This window comes from Brassica rapa, chromosome A02 (assembly GCF_000309985.2).
Source record: "Brassica rapa cultivar Chiifu-401-42 chromosome A02, CAAS_Brap_v3.01, whole genome shotgun sequence".
Taxonomy (NCBI): domain Eukaryota; kingdom Viridiplantae; phylum Streptophyta; class Magnoliopsida; order Brassicales; family Brassicaceae; genus Brassica; species Brassica rapa.
Window position 1 is genome coordinate 7,965,501 of NC_024796.2, and position 21,224 is coordinate 7,986,724.

At 37.0% G+C, this 21,224-nt stretch overlaps 5 protein-coding genes across 5 annotated transcripts; 1 reads left to right on the forward strand and 4 right to left on the reverse strand.

Annotated features, from left to right (window-relative positions):
• The first annotated feature begins 17 nt into the window (after positions 1–17).
• LOC103852094 (uncharacterized membrane protein YjcL) lies at positions 18–2,655 on the forward strand. Its single transcript, XM_009128987.3, has 6 exons — positions 18–380; positions 450–676; positions 1,389–1,499; positions 1,608–1,766; positions 1,850–2,091; positions 2,186–2,655. Exons 1-6 carry the CDS (start codon positions 112–114, stop codon positions 2,507–2,509), a joined length of 1,332 nt encoding a protein of 443 aa, XP_009127235.1. The 5' UTR covers positions 18–111; the 3' UTR covers positions 2,510–2,655.
• Positions 2,633–5,864, reverse strand: LOC103852093 (proline--tRNA ligase, chloroplastic/mitochondrial). Its single transcript, XM_009128986.3, has 10 exons — positions 5,466–5,864; positions 5,332–5,388; positions 4,621–4,731; positions 4,457–4,543; positions 4,257–4,370; positions 3,971–4,177; positions 3,684–3,821; positions 3,440–3,601; positions 3,181–3,380; positions 2,633–3,097 (listed from the first exon to the last, which is right to left on the reverse strand). Exons 1-10 carry the CDS (start codon positions 5,790–5,792, stop codon positions 2,872–2,874), a joined length of 1,629 nt encoding a protein of 542 aa, XP_009127234.2. The 5' UTR covers positions 5,793–5,864; the 3' UTR covers positions 2,633–2,871.
• A 4,007-nt stretch (positions 5,865–9,871) lies between these two features.
• On the reverse strand, positions 9,872–11,910 carry LOC103852095 (scarecrow-like protein 8). Its single transcript, XM_009128988.3, has one exon. The coding sequence runs from the start codon at positions 11,855–11,857 to the stop codon at positions 10,118–10,120; it is 1,740 nt and encodes a 579-aa protein (XP_009127236.1). The 5' UTR covers positions 11,858–11,910; the 3' UTR covers positions 9,872–10,117.
• Positions 11,911–12,421: 511 nt separating this feature from the next.
• LOC103852263 (putative nuclease HARBI1) lies at positions 12,422–13,872 on the reverse strand. Its single transcript, XM_009129177.2, has one exon. It carries the CDS (start codon positions 13,813–13,815, stop codon positions 12,475–12,477), a length of 1,341 nt encoding a protein of 446 aa, XP_009127425.2. The 5' UTR covers positions 13,816–13,872; the 3' UTR covers positions 12,422–12,474.
• LOC108870909 (glutathione S-transferase T3-like) lies at positions 13,658–15,726 on the reverse strand. The gene is made up of 2 exons (XM_018656714.2): positions 14,439–15,726; positions 13,658–14,293 (listed from the first exon to the last, which is right to left on the reverse strand). The coding sequence occupies exon 1, from the start codon at positions 15,414–15,416 to the stop codon at positions 14,439–14,441; it is 978 nt and encodes a 325-aa protein (XP_018512230.2). The 5' UTR covers positions 15,417–15,726; the 3' UTR covers positions 13,658–14,293.
• Positions 15,727–21,224: the final 5,498 nt, after the last annotated feature.

Genomic DNA, 21,224 nt, shown 5'->3' on the forward strand with positions numbered 1-21,224 from the left:
GAGAGAGAAAAGTTGACGCACTATGTATGGAGTCAACACTCCCACTTTTCTCTCTCTCTCTCTCTCTTTAATCGTCACTTTCCATCGTAAAGCAGACACAGACTCCGAGATATGGCGACGAGCTTGGCGTTCCTCAACGCGACAGGCATCTCATCCCCGACGTCTGGACTAATTCGCCGGCGATCGCACATTGTCGCACGCCAGGATCTTCCTAAACTCTCCATCATCAACTCCTCGCCGCGGCTTAGCGACTCTCGTAACGCATCGTCCCCGATCAGATCGGTGAGAGTGAGATCGCAGCTGAACACGCCTCTCATTTCCGGAAACGACGAATGGGGAACATGGACTGCGCTCTTCGCCACTGGCGCTTTCGGTCTCTGGTACGTACGGTAAATAATGATCTGCTGTTTTTTGAGAAGTGGTGTGATTGATTTCCCTTGGAAGTACAGGTCGGAGAAGACGAAGGTGGGGAGTGCGGTGAGTGGTGCGTTGGTCAGCACACTCATTGGCCTTGCCGCTAGTAACCTTGGCGTCATCTCTTCGGACTCTCCTGCTTTTGCTGTCGTCTTGAACTTCTTGCTCCCCTTGGCTGTTCCTCTCTTGCTCTTTAGAGCTGACTTGCGCCGTGTGGTTCAGTCCACTGGGAAGCTTCTCTTGGCTTTTGTTATTGGTTCAGGTGAGAAGCGGTGACAAGGTCGAATCCATTTTATCTAATTATTTTTATGGATAGATAAAAATTAACAAGTGAGTTTGAAGAATTGGTAGGCGAAATTGAAGAAAATGTACATTCCTTGCGGCAACCACTGGAATATTACAGAACGATCTAAAGAGGATCATCGCTTATTCAACTTGTAGTCAATTAGGCTATATGATCTTTGCTTGCGGCATCTCTAACCATTTAGTGGCCCTGAGATTTTGGGGCTATAGATGGTTTAAGAAGGATTTCAATAATTTGGAGCCTTAAAATTTATTTTTTACAAATTTAAGGGTCTATTTTATTTATATGTAAATTTTTTCGAAAAATTTAGGGGTTTAAGATGAATGTTTCAATAGTCATTCAAATTAATAAGTGAGTTGAAAGAATTGGAAGGCGAAATTGAAGAAAATGTACTTTCCTTGCTATATGATCTTTGCTTGCGGCATCTCTAACCATTCGGTGCCCTGAGATTTTGGGGTTATAGACGGTTTAAGGAGTTCAATAATTTGAAGCCTTAAAAAATTTTTTTTACAAATTTAGGGGCCTATTTTATTTATATGTAAATTTTTTCGAAAAATTTAGGGGTTCAAGACGAATGTTTCATTAGGCTTGGCCTAGGACCGACATGAATCATGTCTCCTCTTGTGTTATCAGAAAGCTTGATCATTTTTTATTCGTGGTTTCATTACAGTTGCGACAACAGTGGGTACAGCTTTGGCGTACTACCTAGTGCCGATGAGAGCACTTGGTCCGGATAGTTGGAAGATTGCAGCTGCTCTCATGGGGAGGCATATCGGTGGAGGTAGCTTAGCTCCATTTGTATCTTCTACTTTCTCGAGGATGCTGATTTTGTTTCATTTCTCTCTTATAGTTTTGGATTGTGCATTTTGATTGTTGTTGTTTTGTCCAGCTGTCAACTATGTTGCCATAGCCAATGCTCTTGAAGTTTCTCCATCAGTGTTAGCTGCTGGACTCGCTGCTGATAACGTTATTTGCGCTGTTTATTTCACGTCTTTGTTCGCTATTGGCTCCAAAATACCTGCTGAAACTCTACCTCCACCAACTAGTGGTAAAGTCTGAATGTTAGCTGTGATGTTTGGATAGACTCAGTTTTTGAACTCTCTAACTTAGATGTTGCGCTCCCGTGTACAGATGCAGAGACGAGCAAAGGTTCTGAAACTGAAAACAAAATCCCTGTGCTACTGATAGCTACTGGAATCGCTGTGTCATTAGCTATATGCAAGGTCGGGGCTTTGCTAACAAAGCATTTCGGGGTTTCGGGTGGTAGCTTGCCAGCTATAACCGCCGTGGTTGTTGTTTTAGCGACTGTCTTCCCCTCCCAGTTTGGTCGTCTTGCTCCATCTGGAGAAGCCATGGCTCTGATTCTTATGCAGGTACGTGTGAGAGAGAATCTTACACACTTTCATTTTCAAGAACAGAGCAAAGTTTCTGAAAAATTTATACATCAAACTACTTTTTTTCGTTCAGGTGTTCTTCACTGTGATAGGTGCGAGCGGAAACATATGGAGTGTGATAAACACTGCGCCGAGCATATTCTTGTTTGCATTGGTCCAGATTGGGACACATCTTGCTGTGATATTGGGGGTAGGAAAGCTGCTCAACGTGGAGCTAAGGTTGCTGCTTTTGGCATCAAATGCTAATGTTGGAGGACCCACGACTGCAGCTGGTATGGCGACTGCAAAGGGATGGAACTCGTTGATCGTACCCGGGATTCTCGCTGGAATATTCGGTATCTCCATTGCAACTTTCATAGGGATTGGGTTTGGAGTGAAAGTCCTTAAGTTCATGTAAAGATGGTTATGACTAGATTATGGATTGGACCCTATCTATCTCCTCTCTCTGTCTATCTTTCGTTAACCAATAGAACAGTCTCTTCTAGTAATGAAACAACAAGAGCTGAGCTGAAGACAGAAGAGTGCAATAAAAGGAATTTGCCATTTGAAATCCTCAATCATTCATTTTTTTCCTTTACAAAATTAAAGACGAGAAAGTTATTGGGGGCAAATGCACCAGAAAAGACCAGAGAAACAATCACTCCACTCCCAACAGCCACGGAAACAAAATCTTATAGCACTTCTGGACCCTTTTTTTTTTTAATAAACAGAGATTGGATATAATTTTGAGAATGTGTGTAAAAATAACGAGAGGCCTCCTTAGTAAGACTTGGCAAAGATAGCAACTTCCTCTGCTGGATTACCAGTCATTAGACATGTTTTGTTCCCTAGAGTCTGTTCAAACGGGAAACACCTAATGGTCGCACCAGTTTCCTCCTTTACCCTTTGCTCATCAGAGTCACTGGCTGACCATGGACCTCTTGCCCATTTCCCTGAAGAAATCGCAGCTTTGAGCTCCTCGTATGAGTTCACATCCACTATGTTACTGCACAATCACATCAAACAAAATATTGTGATGAGGAAGAGTCTTTGTATGGGAGAAGAAACATGACAATAAACAAAGTGTACCTATCCCTGAATGATATTGCCTTTTCAAGAAGTGATGATTGGATCTCATCCAACTTCTCTTTTACATATGCCACTAACGTTGACGGCTCCATTGATATTCCAAACACTTTTCCTGCCTTTCCTGGTATGTCCCTCCTCGAGACAACAACCGAGTTGTTAGAAACATCGCGTGGACCAATCTCAATCCTTATAGGGACTCCCTGCAAACACAAGTTATCAGAGCTGATTGTTATCTTTCACACCTAAGAGAGTAACGAACCTTCATTTCCCAGAAATTGAACTTCCACCCTGCGGTTCGTTCTGTTGTGTCATCAAGCTTAACTCTAACCCCAGCAGTTTGGAGAACTTCCTTCACTGATGATGCAGCATTGAGAACTTCTGTTTTCTCACTGTCTTTCTTCCAAATAGGTACAATCACTACCTACCAAGGAAGAAAAGAGAAGATAATGCACTGTCATTATCATGTTATTCAGATATAAAGCAAAATGAAAATGTTAAGGCACCTGTATTGGAGCTATCTTGGGAGGAAGCATAAGACCAGTGTCATCTCCATGAGTCATGATAATCCCACCGACAAAACGTGTACTGACTGCCCATGATGTCTGCCACACATGTTGCCTTTCTCCATTCTCATCTTGGAACTGGCATGTTCATATATCTCATTTTACATGAATTTGCAAAAAGAATGTGAATAAAGCTAAAGCATAGATGAACCACAGGTAGGAAACAATGCTTTCATCATATAATAAAAAGAAAAATATGATATACTCCTACGATAATAGTTCTGTACCTGAGTTCCAAAAGCACGAGAAAAGTTTTGGCCTAAGTTGTGGCTGGTACCAGCCTGCAAAGCCTTCCGATCTCCCATCATAGCCTCAATAGTATAGGTTGTATCAGCACCAGCAAAGGTCTCCATCTTTGATTTTCGACCTGCAATCACAGGTATAGCAGTTTCCTCAAAAGCAAATCTGGTGTAGATCTCGATCATCTGCTTTGCCTGCAATACAGCACTGAACATTCTTCACACACAAAAAAAAAGACTCCATGAGTTGGTTATAACAAAGTGGAGAACAAACCTCTTTTTCTGCCTCCTCAGGAGTGGCATGAGCAGTGTGACCCTCTTGCCATAGAAATTCAAGAGTCCTAATAAATGGTTTTGTCCGCATCTCCCACCTAGTGACATTGGCCCACTAAACCACAGGACGACGAAATTAATCAGGAGCAGTAAAATAACATATAGGAAGAATAATATACAAATTTGAATTTCTGTCCGCACCTGATTGATCATGAGAGGAAGATCACGATAGCTGTGAATCCACTGGGTGAACATGTGATTCACAATTGTTTCACTGGTAGGCCGAACCTGCCACAACCTCAACAAGTGTAACAATCAAAGCCAGAACTTAGGCACAACAAAATAATGCCGGAGAAATTCTTTACCACAAGCTTCTCTTCAAGTTCATTTCCTCCTCCAACAGTGACAAGAGCTAGCTCAGGACTAAATCCCTCAACGTGTGAAGCTTCTTTCTCAATAAACGAGTATGGTATAAACTGTACAAAAGGTCATTAGATGAAGCTAGTTAGTACAAGACAGATGAAACACGTGTTGTTGATTAATTACAGTTTGAAAGTAGAACATTAGATGAAGCTGGTTTGTTTTGTTTGTTCAGTCAGAGTTTGGAATAGAGTTAACATAAGAGATAAAACACCTGTTCTTGATTAATAACAAACTATCACCGAAACCTCAATGTAACATAAAAACATAAGAACACAACAGCAATGATGACGAAAACAAGAATGGCAATCCATTCACTTAATTACTAGTAAAGTTTCCTCCTTTACGAACACATGTAATGAAACTTTGTCTTATGTATTAAAAAAAAAACCCAGCCCTTGCACCAAAAATCTCTGAAGGATAACACTAAGAATACAAAAAAAAAAAACGATTATCACCAAGAAGCAAACTTAGATAAATAATCTCTAATTAATCAGTCAGTCTTACACAAACTATATTCTAAACTATGTCTGAGCTAACAACACACACCAGCTTCATCTAATGTTCTAACTTCAAACTGTAATTAAATTTCATCTGTCTTGTACTAACTATATAGTTGACTCTGTCTTAATATGATGCTCAACTTAAAACAGTACCTGAGGGAAGTACATGTTGCTATGACCAGTCTCTTTGAACTTCACATTCAAGTAGTCCTGCGAACCACAACAACAAAGGAGGCAATCAACTTCAAATCTATATTCCAAAGACTCAACAGTTTTCAACAAGAAACCTGAATCGCTTCCCAGATCGCGTAACCGTAGGGACGAATCACCATCGTACCACGAACCGGACCGTAGTCCGCGAGCTCAGCGCTGGCGATGACATCCAGATACCAAGCGTTGAAGTCCTGCGAGCGAGGCGTGACGGCTTGGTCCGACCTGGGTAGCCTCCCGACCTCAGACTTAGTCTCCGGCGAAGCGGTGCCGCTCGGCGCCGTCGCGAATCCGGAAGCGGGTCTGTTCCGTAGACATAGGGACCGGCGGAGAGCTGCTGGATAACGAGTGGTGGCGGGAAAGAGGAGGGAGGTGAGAGAAGGGAGTCGCAGAGAAGCTACCATTTATCTCCTTTTTCAGAGAGATTGGTGTTTCCTTACGATGTTGCTAAGGTCAGAGGCTAAAATAAAAAGTCTTCTTCTCTTCTTTCTCTGAGATGATGACTCGGACAGCTTCTTCTCATGCATAGATAAGCCCATTAAGCTTCAAATGAATCTATAAGCCCATTAGGCCCAACAAATGATAATTTACTAATACAATTGTCCGTCAACAGCTTATTATGTTAAACTCATTCCTTTGTCCAAAAACAAAATAGAATCCAATATAGCATGCATTGTATGTTAAACTCATTCCTTTGTCCGGAAACAAAATAGTCACAGACTCTGTCCTGTTATTGTACCAAACTAAACTGGAGTTATTATCATTGTAGGTCTCGACTTTGTATAAATATTTGCTATGTACTTTACTATCATTTACACATTATGACTTCGCATTCTTTACCGTTCAGTAGGGGTGGGCGTTCGGGTATCCGTTCGGGTTCGGATCGGGTATTTCGGATTTTCGAATATTTCGGTATAGAGGTGTAGAACCCGTTCGGGTATTTCTGTACTTCGGGTCGGGTTCGGATATTTTTAGTTCGGATTCGGTTATTTCGGATCGGGTTCGGATATTTAGATTTTGAAAAAAAAATTAAAATTTTCATTTCTCAAGTTTCTTGTATTTAAAAATACAACTTTTTGTTAACTAATTTTTTATTTTTAATAGATTGAATGGTAAATAGATTTGGATATAACATTTAAAACTAAAAAGACATTAATTTAATTATTTTTAAAAAAAAATTGGATGTAATTTTTTGTTAATTTTTGAAATAAAAAACTTGACATGCATTTTAAGTGAGTAGCAAATTATTTTTTCCGTAATTGTATGTATATCATATGAACTTAAAGTATGTGTAGTATCAATATAAATATTTTATATAAAATGAAAGATGTAAACTAGAAATATAAGGTTAATTATACAAATGTTCGGTTATCTTCGGATATCCATTCGAGTTCGGGTATTATCCGTTCGGGTTCGGGTATCCAATCTCTCCTTATTCAATACCCGTTCGGGTATTTTGCTACTTCGGTTCAGATTTTGGTTCGGGTTTTTCGGATCGGGTTTGGGTGCCACTTCGGATATCGGGTAAAGTGCCCACCCCTACCGTTCCGTATTGACCACAAACAATCAAGTTTGAGAAAATACTTCTGAACCTTTTCACTCAGAAAAAAAAAACTGATTTGAAATTTAAGCAGAATGCTTCATATTTTTCTCCAGTAATCATCGTAGGTCTAGACCATGTTAATCTTTTGGACACATCTTTCCAAATCTTGGGCTTTTCGCATATGTTACAAATATGCTTTTAACGGACAAATGATAATTAAAAAGTATGGTACTTTTGAAGAAAACTGAACTCTTCCAACTCTCTTCACTAACCAATAATCAATTTTCAATGTATAAATTAACAATAATAATAATAATAATGCAGATGTATAGAATTTTAAAATGAATTAAAACAAATATATAAATTAAAAAACTTAAACATACACGTCTCATATTCCTTATATTTTAATTTCTCGGGCTGGAGAGTTGGATCATTTTTAGAATACCAAAGAATAATTTAGAAAAATAAAAAAATAATTTGGCGATGATAATTAGCCTAATGATAATAAATGAAACATGGGATGATGGGAGTATATATATTTTTCTGTGAAAGCGGAAGGATGATGGGAATTTATATTTTTGCATATGCACTTCGTTTATTTTGTACTTGTTGTTTGTATAATATAGTTTCATTTTCTCTGTCTGGTTAAATTTTGTTTTCAAGCCAAGTCATATTATTATTTTTAGCTCCATGTAATTTATTATTATGATATTGTACGTCTATCCACATCAAAGTGTGTGAATAGGTTATATGATCATATTTTGGTATATTTCAGTTTATGCTGAATTTGAAGGATCAAGAAATTATTATTTTATTAAATCAAACTCAAATGTTCAGTTTGCCAAACATCTAAACTCATTTTCGGAGTAAACTCACTGATATTTCGCTTTTGTATGGCCTTCCGTCACATGTAGACCACAGTCCAAAAGTACCATCTTCTATTATATTTGCTTCATCCCTTTGAAAATAATTATTGTTTTTAAAACAATCTTCATTGTTCTGTAAATTATTTAAAAACTGAACTACACCAGATCACAAACTAAGTCGTACATTTTAAACAATAACTGAATCTTAATTTAGTGCATGGTACAATATAATGCACTTGGCCTACATAGTAGTATACATATTGTAATGCATACATACACATAACACACAATACATGCATGGCTCTCGCCATCTTACATTTATTGCAAGCGTGTGTAAGGCGTTTTGTTGCTTTATTTTCTTGTTGTAGGCTCACTCCTTACTTCAATCAAGTGAAAAATATGCCAAAGTCATCTGCATAACTTTTTCACTTCTTTCAAAATTCTCAAATTTTATTCATTAATATTTTCTAGTTAAACGAATATGAATTTCACCCTTCATTTATTTCGAATGAATGTACAATAGTATAATGGTTGACAAAAAATGAATGTGCAATATAATGTCGTAATCGGGAAAGGTAGTTCGATTACATCACAACTCAGATAGGACCGGAAATGTTACTACCTCATGAGATTTCCAATGAATATTTTTATAAGAAAAGGTTTTCTATTATAAATAGGATTTTTTTTAAAAAAAAACATACATCATTATGGAAATTAAAAGAAAAAGAAAATACATTGCTCAAAACCCAATAAATAAATAAAATGAAAAATGAAAAATCGTTTTTTGTTCCACTTACTATAAACAATAATCTTAATAAACACATACTTACTCGATTGGAATTTGGAAGTATAAGATCATCTCTATCTCTATATTTTATTACAAAATAGAGTGAAAAATAGAATAATGAACAAAAAAAAGAGCATTACTCTATAAATGGAAGTTGACTATTGCCTTCAAAACTTTATATATATGTTGTTAAATGTTAAAAAAAAACATATAAGGGAATATGTAAGTGCAAAACATTTTTTGGTAAAAAAAAGTGAAACATCAAATACATGCTTGACCAACTGTTCATTGTAGAATTTGGCTTTATGAATCAGTTTTATGAAGAAATTCTCTCAAGTTTTATCTTTGTGATATTGTTGACAAAAAAGAACAGTACAATGAAACAGGAAATAAATAATCTTAGATTCTTAATTAACCAACAAGTTACAAGAAATTAAATATACGAAGAGAGGTCCTTTCAAGAGATTATGCATATAATTTAGCCGTAAACAGCTTGCACCAAACAATAATAACATTACTTTTCTCAATGACCAGGTTTGTATTAAAATATTCCAGAGACACAGAGTTTACAAGTTTTGCGTAAGGATGCATAGCTATGAGAATTTCAGTTACAACTACAAAATAAGAAAGAACATCGAATTCCATGAGAAATGGACCCATTTAATGCCAACTTTTATTAGTTTAAATAATTGAACTATGAGGTCCATGACCATAAAAGTTACCATATGGTATACTTTTTCCTTTAATTTCCAAAAAAAAGTGTTTTATTATATTCTCACCAACATATTCACTCACGTTAAAACTAACTCATGTTGAGAAATTGACGAATTCTAATCATAATTATCAAACGTATATACCATATAATATATTTGTTAGACCAAAAATGCGTAACCGGCAGACCGAGATTATCATTAAAATATATTCAGAGATATTTATTCCTATAGCTCAGTAAGTAGTAAAAAATGAAAAGTAAGTAATACGTTGCTTCAACAATAAACTTGGTAAAAAAAAGTTTGCTTCAATGCAAAATCACGAGGCTGTGAAAATACTGAGTGTGTAGGCAATTTGATCTTGCAGTGTTTAATTGATTTAGTAAGTAATTAGTAGGCATGATGTCTAAGGATCACCTATCTGTCAAGTTGTTATTTGATACACCACTTCAAGATTCTATTACAAAATTTCATCAAAATCAGTTTTTGGGCATAAATTCTGTAATATTTTAGTGAATATAAGATATTGACAAGATATTACAATGATAGAATATTAAATAACCATAAGATATTTCCCTAAAACTCAATCGCACTTTCTTTTATATTAATAAAATCTGAAAAATCCCCTTTCTTTGTTACATAAGCTTTCCTACCTTTCCCTTTATTCATCCAATCCTCCATTTTTATATATTTGATACACTTTAAAATGGAAAATCACAACGATAGTAATATTAGTATATCCCCAAAATTAATAACAACAGTAATAATATGGTAGTCATAAGAAGCAAAAAAAAAAAAATCAAAATAGAAAAAGATTGTGAAGCTAACGCCAAGCGGATGCGACAGCGAGTGTCCGTCCCATCCAACCAAAGCACACACCTCCGTCATCCTCCTTAACGGTAAAACCAGAGTGCACTATGTTTCCGTTACCGAGTCGACTCTTCATCGACTCAGCTATCTTCTCACTCACTGGCATCAACTCGAACCCTGCCATGCTCATCCTCATCCTCCACTTCCCAAACACCTCGCACCGCTCGATCCTATCAATCCCTTCGCACGCCACAGCGTTTATCAGCTTCCTGCCAATCCCTTCCTCCACTTTGGCACGGTCCAAGTTCGAACTCGCCACGGACGACTCCACCGAGTCGAGCAATGCACCGTAACACGCACACGCCTCGCTAACCCGCCCCAAAAACGGCGCGGTGTTCGAATTCATCTCTTGCTCCACCAAAGTCACAACGCGCGGCTCGAGTCCTTTCACGCGCCGGAGAAGCGCGTCTCTCGGATTCTCCATGCACACGCTTTCGTCAGGGACACGGTAGAGCTTGAAAGCCAAGTTCACCGCTAAAGGCTCGTCGGGACCGCATCCAAGCGACTCGCGGCTTATGTCGCCGAGTCTTAAACTCGCCACTACTTTAAACCTTAAGGAGACACCGAGTCGATCACCGAGTTGGCTCAAACGATCCCCCACGGCTTTCAGCCTCCTCTCTCCACCGTGGTTCGTCACGGCGGTGATCTTAACCACCAGAGGTTTATCATCACCGCTCCGGCGCGTGGAGAGCGCGTGTAGGAGGTTAACGTACTGTCCCCCATCACCGATTTCGAAATCGACGACGTGCATCAGCACCCCTCCTCCGTCGTGGTTGTCACCGGCGGCGTCGAGAATAGCGAGATTAGCCGCCATGAAACCTAGTTTGAAACAAGGAGACAGCTCGTAAAGCAGTTGAGTGGAGATCAGATGCTCCTTCCCATACAGCTCCGTCGCCGTCGCCGGAGAAGGAGGAGCACGACTCTCCTTCTCCGCCGGATTAATCCGCAGCCGAAGCGCCGTCACCATGAAATTCACCAGCCTCTCCTCGGAGTTCGTCTTCTGATTCGGCGTCGGAGAAACACACGCCAGAAGCTCCGCCGCGATCTCCGTCTTCCCCTCCGCGACCGCAGCCGCGATTTCCATCACTGTTTGCCTCGAACACGTCGTGGAAGGCGAGGAAGCAGAGCTCGGCGAAGAGGACAAAACCGGAGTCAAGACCCTGTGAAGCCAGTCGCTGTTCGAATGTGTGATGGTGGACACGTCATCACCACCGCCTTGTGCGTCACTCTCGTCGTCATCCTCTAAAAGCTGTTTCTCGAGCTCTCTTAAACTGCTACTCAACATGTTCTTTGAATCCTCAACCCGGTTTAGGTTCTGAACCGGTTCAATACTCGAACCGTATCCCATTCGGATCCCAACCAAATCCGTTTGATGCTGCGTCTGAGACGAACCACCGAACAAACCCATATCGTTAACGGACGTGAGACCGATCGTCGGGGATTGGAGGTTCTGGAAAGTTCTAGGCTTCACTGACCTCAGAAGAAACGCGTTGACAGCTGCTTGTTGCTGCTGAGCCGCTTGAAAATCAGCTAGAGTGCGTTTCCCACCGGAGAATCTGTTTCCGGTCTGATCAAGGAATATTCCGGGACTCTGACTCCTATACGTCGGCTGAGGATTATTGTTCACGACGGTTCCGAAGCCTCCAGGGGTAGATCTACCATCACCACCGCCGCTGGGGAATCCAGAAACCATTTTTATTCTTTCGCAAAAGCGCAGAAAGAGAGAAAAAAAAAGACGAAGTTGGTTTCTCTTATGGTCTTTTTGAGATGGATGATAGTGACGAAAATATAAAAAGAAAGAGTAAATGGCTTTACTACCGTCCGATCAGATATTCAATTTATATTTTTACCCTTTTAGAAACAAATCGCAAATAGTTTTTCTCTTTCATTCCACCGTTTTGTAAGTGAATGTTTTCTCTCTGCTCTGACATGTCATTTACGAAAACACGAGACTGACCTGATCTACGACTATTATTAAGACACGTGTCTTTCGATCGTAGTTCTGTGTAGTCGGGTTTGTGATCAGTCTCTAAGAGCAGCATTAACCCATATACTCATATGGGTCTCTTAATCATTATTTAACTAATTAAAAGCAAATAAGAAACTCATTAAGAAACGCTTTAATTTTGGACCTCCAATGGGAGTCTCTTATTTAAAGGTTCTTATTTTTTAAAAAATTAAAAATTTATATAAATGAATTTTTTTTATTAATTAAAACATTATAAAATATTACATTTTAACACAGAACTTTAAAAAAGCATACAAACAAAGATAACTAAATTAAACGAGAATTAAAAAAAAAATTGAAGCTCAGTTGTTGTCGTCATCACGTCCAAATTTACGCCACATATGTTCAACCAAATCCGCCTTCAGTTGCTGATGCATTTGTCTATCTCGAATTTTAGTTCGAACACCCATCATATTGGCAATATTCGTAGGCATATCTGTAGAATACGTGAGATCGACATGTGAACTTCCGGTGTCTTCTCCTTGGAACTCTGAAACATCAGATAGAGTATAGCTCCCTCGTTCGTCTTCCACTATCATATTGTGGAGTATGATACAAGCTCTCATAATTTTCCCAATTTTGACTTTATCCCAAAAAAGTGCCGGATTTTTAACTATGGCAAAGCGAGCTTGCAAGACTCCAAAAGCGCGCTCGACATCTTTGCGGACAGCTTCTTGACGTTGAGCAAATAAAACCGCTTTCGGTCCTTGTGGCATCGGAATAGATTGGATAAAAGTTGCCCATTTCGGATAAATACCATCAGTGAGATAGTAAGCCAAATTATACTCTCTTCCATTGACATAGTAAGTGACTTGCGGAGCTTGACCATTTATTATGTCATCAAAAACAGGTGAGCGATCAAGAACATTGATATCATTTAAAGTACCTGGAGGTCCAAAAAACGCATGCCATATCCAGAGATCATACGAAGCAACCGCCTCTAAAACGATTGTTGGTTTACCCGACCCACGAGAATATTGGCCTTTCCAAGCAGTGGGACAATTCTTCCACTCCCAATGCATACAATCGATGCTTCCTACCATCCCGGGAAATCCACGATACTCTCCCATATCAAGAAGACGTTGAAGATCAGCCGGTGTTGGTTTTCGTAGGTACTCATCGCCGAACAAATTTATTATTGCTTCCACAAAATGCTCCAAACAAGACCGAGCTGTAGTTTCACCGAGCCGGAGGTATTCGTCAACCGTATCAGCCGCACTACCGTATGCCAAGAGACGAATGGCTGCTGAACACTTTTGGAGTGGTGAGAGACTAAGCCTTCCAAGACTATCTTTCTTTTGGCGAAAGAAGTGAACTTCGTTGGAGAGTCGGTCAACAATGTGCATGAACAATGGCTTGTTCATTCTAAAACGTCGTCGGAATAGATTTTGAGGATATGTAGGAGTGTCACAGAAATAATCTTTCCATAACCGTAAATCGCCTTCTTCACGATTTCTTTCGATATATATGCGTTTCTTCCTTTTCTTCCTTTCTTCTTCTTCATTAGCATAATCATTGGTAAAATCTTCGAAAGTTTGATCGAAAGTTTGATCGAAATATTGATCGAAAGTTTGATCGAAATATTGATCAAATTCATCATCATCATCTGATGCCTCAAAAGGGTTATGAGAACCAGATGCCATTGACTTGCTTGAAACGTAAAATTTTGTGTATAAATTTTGTGTTTAAAAAATGTGATAAAAATAAAGAGGAGAGAAGATGAGAGTGGTTATGAGAAAGACTTGTGATCACAATTATACAGGATCAATATAGTTTACGGGAGCTTGAAAAGTAAAGAAGACAACTAGAGAAGGGAAGAGATGATGAGAGAACAAAGAGAAAATGATGACAACTATATAGAGAAGGTGACTTATAAAATTAAGTTGCATACAGACTTGTGACTACTACAATACAAGAACCAAACGTTATACACTCCCGTGACTACTACAAGACAGACTCCACTCCTTCACTCCCGTGACTCCCGTGACTCCACTCCTTCACTCCCGTGACAACAAGACCGTGACTACTACAAGACAGACTCCACTCCTTCACTTCCGTGACAACAAGACCGTGACTACTACAAGACAGACTCCACTCCTTCACTTCCCGTGACAATGGAACCTGTAAAACCAAGAGAGAGAACCAATAACCAAGGCAAGAACATAAGCATTTATATAAACAATCAACAGAGTGCTCAAACAACTTAGACTTAGACAAATTAGACTTAGACTTATTAGACTTAGACTTATACTAACATTATCTTCACCTAATTAAACAACTCCTTGATGAGTTTCTTTTTCAAGATTTCTTCAGACTCATCAAGCGGCTCAACTTTTGCAATTAGCCTATCAAGGAGCTTCATTTTCGTCAGCTCCTTTTTGTTAGCCATATCCTCCTGCCTGATGCTCCACATACCCGTATACTCAGACAGCCTTTCCTCTGCCTTTCCCTTCTTACCATTGGCCTTAGCTGACTTAACACCCGGGGGACGATCAGTCATGGATTCAGAGGCGTGAGAGGCTGCTGATTGTGCGCTGTTGTCGAGCTTCCTCCTTTTACAGGCACTCTCCATTTTAGAACTTGACAGGTCACACCATTTTTGATCGTTCCGAATCTCCTTCCACGCATGTTCGAGAGTGAATTTCTTGTTGTGGTTGTTGAAGAAGATCTCATGGGCGTGCTTCAAAACGTCATTATCGTTTTGCCCGCTGGTTCTCTCTCTGCTTGCAGCTTCAAACGCGCCACAGAACTTCCCAACTTGATCGTTGATCTTGTGCCAATGCTGCTTGCAGTGACTGGACTCCCTCCTTTCACTGGCTCCAATCTTTGGTGATGCTGCGAAGTACGCGGCAATTCTCTGCCAAAAAGCTCCAGATCGCTGCTCATTCCCTACAATGGGATCCTTACTAGTGTTTAACCAAGCGGATATGAGCACTTGATCGTCTGTAGGCGTCCATGTTCTTCTTTCTTTACGCTCTGCAGGGGTCTCACCGAGATGAGGAACCTGTGATGAAGAAACATGGACACTATCTTCCCCTAACCCAAACGGAACGTCTTGTTGGCTATTGAGAAGGTCAACAAAATTTGAAGGATTATAATCCATACCGAGGTTTTTGAAAGAAAAGCTAGAGAAGAAGAATGAAACGTTTGACAGATGAAAAGCTAGAGGAGAAAGATATGTCTTTAATAGATGCAAGAGAAGAGGTGACAGAAGAGAGAAAGCAAATGAACATTTCATCTCCATAACGTACAAGCATTCATCACAGCCAACAAATTAGAGTTGACATTTAGCTAACAAGTGCATTTACTCTATCTAACCATTACATCAATTCTATCTAACCGTAACCAAGCGCATTCATCACCATCACTAATAGCATTAACTCTATCTAACCATTACATCAAGCGCAGTCATCACCATTACACAAATCGCATTAACTATATCTAACCATTTCAAAAACGATAACCACAACCAGATTCACAGTTAATCAAAGCAAGCAGATGCACATTGAATTCATTATCAATTCCTTTCATATCACACATCCTAAAACTTCTATCAGAGAGAAATGATTTACCTGTTTTGCAAGTGTAGTCTTTGACGCCGCTGAAATGTTGCTTGCCCCTCGTCTTTGCCGAACTTTCATATCGCTTGATCCGAAGTGTAGTCCTCGTATTTGACAAATGAAAATGTATCAGTTGTGATCCAATAATGAATTAGGAGACATAAGTAGTACGTATGATTCAGACATAAACAACCAAATCAAAATAACTAAGACAGATTCAGGTTTGATTTCGATTTACCTTTCGGTTTGATTTCGTCGACGAGAGCCACCGGCCGTAGAGAGACATGCGGCGTCGTCGGAAAAAAAAAACAGATGCGAGGAGAGATCAAGAGAGAGAGGCAGAGTCGTCGCCGATCGAGAGCGAGCCGCGGAGGCGTCGACGATCGAGCGCGAGGCGCGGAGGCGTCGAGGAGAGTCGGAGAAACGACTAGTCGTCGAGAGGGGCGCCGACTGATTCCGTCGAGGAGAATCAGAGAGACGGAGTCGTCAACGAGGAGAGATCACAAGAGAGATGGAGAGATTCGATGGAGAGAGAACGAAGCGGATGAAACGAGGATGGAGCCTCCAAACACCAACACCTGTCCAATTAGAGACGTTTCCTCTGTCCCTAAATTAAGCGACGTTGTTTCCTTAATTACCTATTTTTCTTTTTTTTTAAAGCCAAAAACATTAGCAACCCCTCATTAGAACCCCGGTTAATGCTGCTCTTAAGTTTTTACTCTCTTTGTGTTAAAATTGAGAGAGTTTGGCTTCGAGTACTTGTGGCCTTGTGGATATCCTCAGTTTCCATCTTTACTTTTCTCTTTCGCTTTTGTCTAATTAACAAGATTACCGGCTAATCTGGGTAGGAGTATTCAACACGTGTCGGTTATTTATTTGCACTTGCTTATGAACCAAACGAAAAAAAAAGAAGCTTTTCCCCCCTTTTTTTTTTTATAAAGAGGTGTAGTGTTTTTTTGTTTGTAACTGAGAGGTGTAGTATTTTTGTTACCTTAATTAAATTATTTAATATGTTTATATCAAACCCGTTTCAAAGAAATAAGAAAAATATATGTTCTGAATTAGTTCGAGTAATAATTTTTTTCAATCAAAAATAACAATAGTTCTTACAGTTACCAGCATAATACTTCTTCTATTTTGTAAAAAGTTAACACAACGAACTAAGAAAAGTATAAAATATATTAATAGATTTTTTATTTATTAGAAAAATAATTAAATATAAATAATTTAAAAAGTTATTGGTTATTCAAAAGAACAAAAATATACAAAATTACATTAAAAATAAAATGATATGGTTTGTGAAACAAAAATAACAATTTTGAAATAACAATATATACGAAATAGAGGAAATATTTTACTGCCCTAAAATGTTTGTGGGAATCAGACTATTACAAAGTAGCAAATGTGAGAATCTTTCATATATTAAGTTACAAAAAAAAATGTTTCATATATTTAAGGTTTTATGAAAGTGTTTATTTTTAAGGGTAAATATGAAAACTAGTATCAAATTTGTGGTAATATTAAAAAAATCGGGAACAAATAATTTCCCTCTTAAGTTCTTTATTAAGGAAAAAAAATAAAAAAAAATGTATTTTCATTTTATCTACACACCTAATATTGTATCTGTAAATGTGTACAAAATATCCGTGACATAAAATAAACACAATGTTGTTTGTATTCTATGAACCTTTAATAAAGCCTTAAAATCCTTAAAATACGAGAAAATAACAAAAATATGCCACTTGGATTTCAATTCAAAGTAGCCCTAGATTTTCACATGCAAATGCGATGTTTCCGTCTCCTATTCTTCTTTTTACCTCTTCCAATAAAACACGAACACTATCATCGTGCAACTTTATGTCCTAGTAAGTAAATTATTTTTTGCATATTAACGCAAAACTTATGATCTTATATGGTCCAGATTAGGTTGAATTTGAATACGAATAATTCAAAAATTATTAAAAAATATTTTTTTTTATTTAAATAATTATTTAATTTATATATCTATTAAACAAAGATATAAACGTCGTCTGCTCCTTTAATAAAACTTTATACTTAACTATATATGAAAATATCCATTTAATAAAAGTAAAAATGAATAGTGGCACGAAAAGTGAGATAAAATAGAATTCATCCTTGACATATAAGTTTTAATCAACCCTTTCATCAACCATTGAACTAAGGGTTTCCAGAAAGTTTTATAATGAGAATTGGTATGTTGACCAATAATGAAAATTGTTTTGGAATTCCATCAAACAATGATCTAAAGCTTTCTTGTAATTCTAAATCACAAGTATTTTTTTATGAGCAACATGAAAATCACAAGTATTAAAATATAGAACCAAACCATAAACTTTTTGACATTTCTTAGTAGGTTGCGTGAAGGCGAAAACCTAATGAGTAGAATTTCCTTTAGCAACCATATCATCCAAAATACATTCCACCTTAAATTTTATTTTAAATGTTGAGTTCTTTTTTTTTTTTGTAACACAAATGTTGAGTACTTTAGTTTATTTCTTAGACGGTTTCTTATTAATTTAACATAAGACATGAATAGTACTCTAATCACCACGTGTTCTACTTCTGCCTTGCCAAACTCGATTCTTCTCCACCATATATATTAATTATTAACACAAAGTCGCAGTTCCAACTAATTTTGTTTGGTGTTAAAGGAGTTCCAACTTTATTGGTTGTACTTGTATGTGTATAACGTAATCTTCTTCGTGCATTGCAACGCAATATTGGTTGGTTAATAAATGCAGAGAAAAACATAATTAGAATTACTATATGAGAACAACATTTAAACATGCCGACTTTTGGTTATTATAAAAGGGCCATGTAGACTACTAATATGTTCCAAATCATTTTCAATAAACACAGTGTTAAGAAAAGACTACTAATAGTCTATCACCCTAAAGAGCAAAACAATAAATTTTGTAGCATTTACAACAACAAAAAAATCGTTGCATTATTCGACTTTCGAACTTTCATGGTTTGGACTTTACTGTTATTTACATGATATATATATATATATATATATATATATATATATATATATATATATATATATATATATACAAAATGGTTAATGCTATGATTCTAAGATGAAACATAATAGTAATGTTTAGAAACAAGAAAAGAAATTTACCGGATGAGATCATTTTGGTAAAACATTCTTAAACAAAAAATGAAAGAAGATACTGTAGATGCACCTGCAACAACTGCACATCGGAAAGGCAAACCCCAAACCAGAACCAGACCTAAATATAAATATAGAGCTGAGAAGTGAAGATTGTGGAGCAGACGACCCGAGCCCAAGATCAAAACCATACCACAACAGAGAGTCAAGGTATTACTGAAACTAAAGTCGAAGCACATGATTCTGACATGTACAATTCTGTTGCTAAAGATCTTAACACCAGTCCGAGAAGAACCAAACAAAACTCATTTAAGAAAAGGAAACTGGCTTGTCTCGTACGCGTCTAAGCCAACTGACTGTTTTCGGTGAATCGCAATAGACTACAAAAACTATGATTCGGATAGGCATATCAGAATTTATATCTTCCTCAAACGCTATTTGATATTTACTGTAATGGCTAGATGCTCTTAAAACAACAATGCTCTTAAACCTTACTACTCCAAAGTAACTTTATAATGTACATAAACCTTTATTCTGAACAACAAATCGGTGAATATAAAACCTGCTATATTAAAGGGAAGGACTATTAATCTAAAAATCATAATTCTGAAAATCATTTTTATTACAGGAATGAGCAAGAGAGCTTTTTACTATTGCTTCGCCAGTGGACATATTATACAGGGACATGACTTCTGAACATAGAGCTCCTGTAAACAATATGCCCATGTCGGTGATTGTTTCAAACGAAATGATGGTTCCCTTCTTAAAATTTACCATGATACCATTGAATTTTATCTATCAGTACATGGGTAATTACTTAGGGACTGCTAGAATCATACATTTGTTTGGTTTATCTAGCAAATTACTCCTCAAGCATTTTTAAAATGACAACTTTTATGAGTATGCTTAGGTGTCACCTTGAAAGCGCTTTTCAGCCCACCTTTTTTAATGGACTAATTTTTACTAGGATTATTACAAGAGTACCATTGAATTGACCACTCAATACTTCAGTATATATAACCAAATTACAATAAATAATCATTTAGCTATTTCCTTTAATATTTGATCATTTAATGTGTTCTAAAAGACACATAAAACATGTAAGAGCAGCCCCATTAGTGAACTCCATGAAAGGGGTTCACAAAGTATTTTTTTATTATTATTTTTTTTGGGTTGATTTTTGTTTTTAAAAAAAAAAAATATATATATTTTTTCGGACCAGTCGCGGGCCGCCACGTGCCGTGGGGCCCGCGCTACAGTGATGAACCAGGTTCACTGGGAAGGGGTGGAGAGAGACAGGTTCATCACTATTCCTTATTTTAATATTTTTTTTTTTTTGGAATGTATGTGAACCCCCCCCCCCCCCCATAAGTTCACTAATGGGGGTGCTCTAATGAACTCTACCTACATCATCATCACATTATCCCTATATATTAATCCTCGAGCATTACAATATGTTTTCGTAGCCATGTGTTATCACTATGATTATTCTTAAAATCTTTAGAAAAATTAGTTGATCCATATAAATATATATTGTACTTTTTATTAAACTAACTATCAAATTGATTAGTAGTGTACAAAACAAGATTCTTAATTTTTCCTCAAATAAAAGCTACGGAATTACCTAATATGATCAACATATATATGTCAATTAATGATTATGAATAATGCATATTTGATAATAATTTTTGTATCCTTTCTTTTTTTTGTTTAATTTTATATTATTAGAAGAAATTAAACAATCACATTAAGGATATAATAAAAAAAATCGAATGTTTTCTTATATCTTATACTTTAATTATTTTAAAACGACTATAAATTACTAAAAATGGTGAAAGTCCCACATTGAAGATTTTGTGATCAATGGTTTAACTTTTTTTGTTCAATCAAGATACAAATGATCATAAATCGTATGAATATGAAGTCTCATTAATAGATATTTGTATATATATCATTTAAATTAAATTATATACTATATAAAATATATAAATATGTTAATTTCAAATTTTGCATTGGAATATTTTAATTTTGAAATTTGTATTGATAAATCTCATATTACAAGTTTTGTGATTAACAATTTAAATTTTTGCTACAGCAAATACACAAATGTTAATAAAATCATATGAGTAGGAAGTGTCAATAATAAATACTTATATTAAAATATAATATATATATATATATATATATATATATATATATATATATGTCAATATCCCTTAAGTTAATTATATACCATATAAAGTAAATAAATTGATTGTTTTGATTTATTCACCAAAACCATGATTGTAAATAAACAAAAAAGTATTGATTTTGATTTATGTGTTTACTCTGATGTATATAATTTTATGTATAC

Excerpts from the sequence above, each read along its gene's own strand:
- LOC103852093 (XM_009128986.3), bottom strand. The coding sequence starts at position 5,792 with ATGGTAGCTTCTCTGCGACTCCCTTCTCTCACCTCCCTCCTCTTTCCC. Across the intron at positions 4,544-4,620 it reads AACTTGAAGAGAAGCTTGTG|GTTCGGCCTACCAGTGAAAC; the intron begins GTAAAGAATTTC and ends AGGTTGTGGCAG. Across the intron at positions 3,602-3,683 it reads CCAAGATAGCTCCAATACAG|GTAGTGATTGTACCTATTTG; the intron begins GTGCCTTAACAT and ends CTTCCTTGGTAG.
- LOC103852095 (XM_009128988.3), bottom strand. The coding sequence starts at position 11,857 with ATGGTTTCTGGATTCCCCAGCGGCGGTGGTGATGGTAGATCTACCCCT.
- LOC103852094 (XM_009128987.3), top strand. The coding sequence starts at position 112 with ATGGCGACGAGCTTGGCGTTCCTCAACGCGACAGGCATCTCATCCCCG. Across the intron at positions 677-1,388 it reads GGCTTTTGTTATTGGTTCAG|TTGCGACAACAGTGGGTACA; the intron begins GTGAGAAGCGGT and ends GTTTCATTACAG. Across the intron at positions 1,767-1,849 it reads TCTACCTCCACCAACTAGTG|ATGCAGAGACGAGCAAAGGT; the intron begins GTAAAGTCTGAA and ends TCCCGTGTACAG.
- LOC108870909 (XM_018656714.2), bottom strand. The coding sequence starts at position 15,416 with ATGGAGATGAAATGTTCATTTGCTTTCTCTCTTCTGTCACCTCTTCTC.
- LOC103852263 (XM_009129177.2), bottom strand. The coding sequence starts at position 13,815 with ATGGCATCTGGTTCTCATAACCCTTTTGAGGCATCAGATGATGATGAT.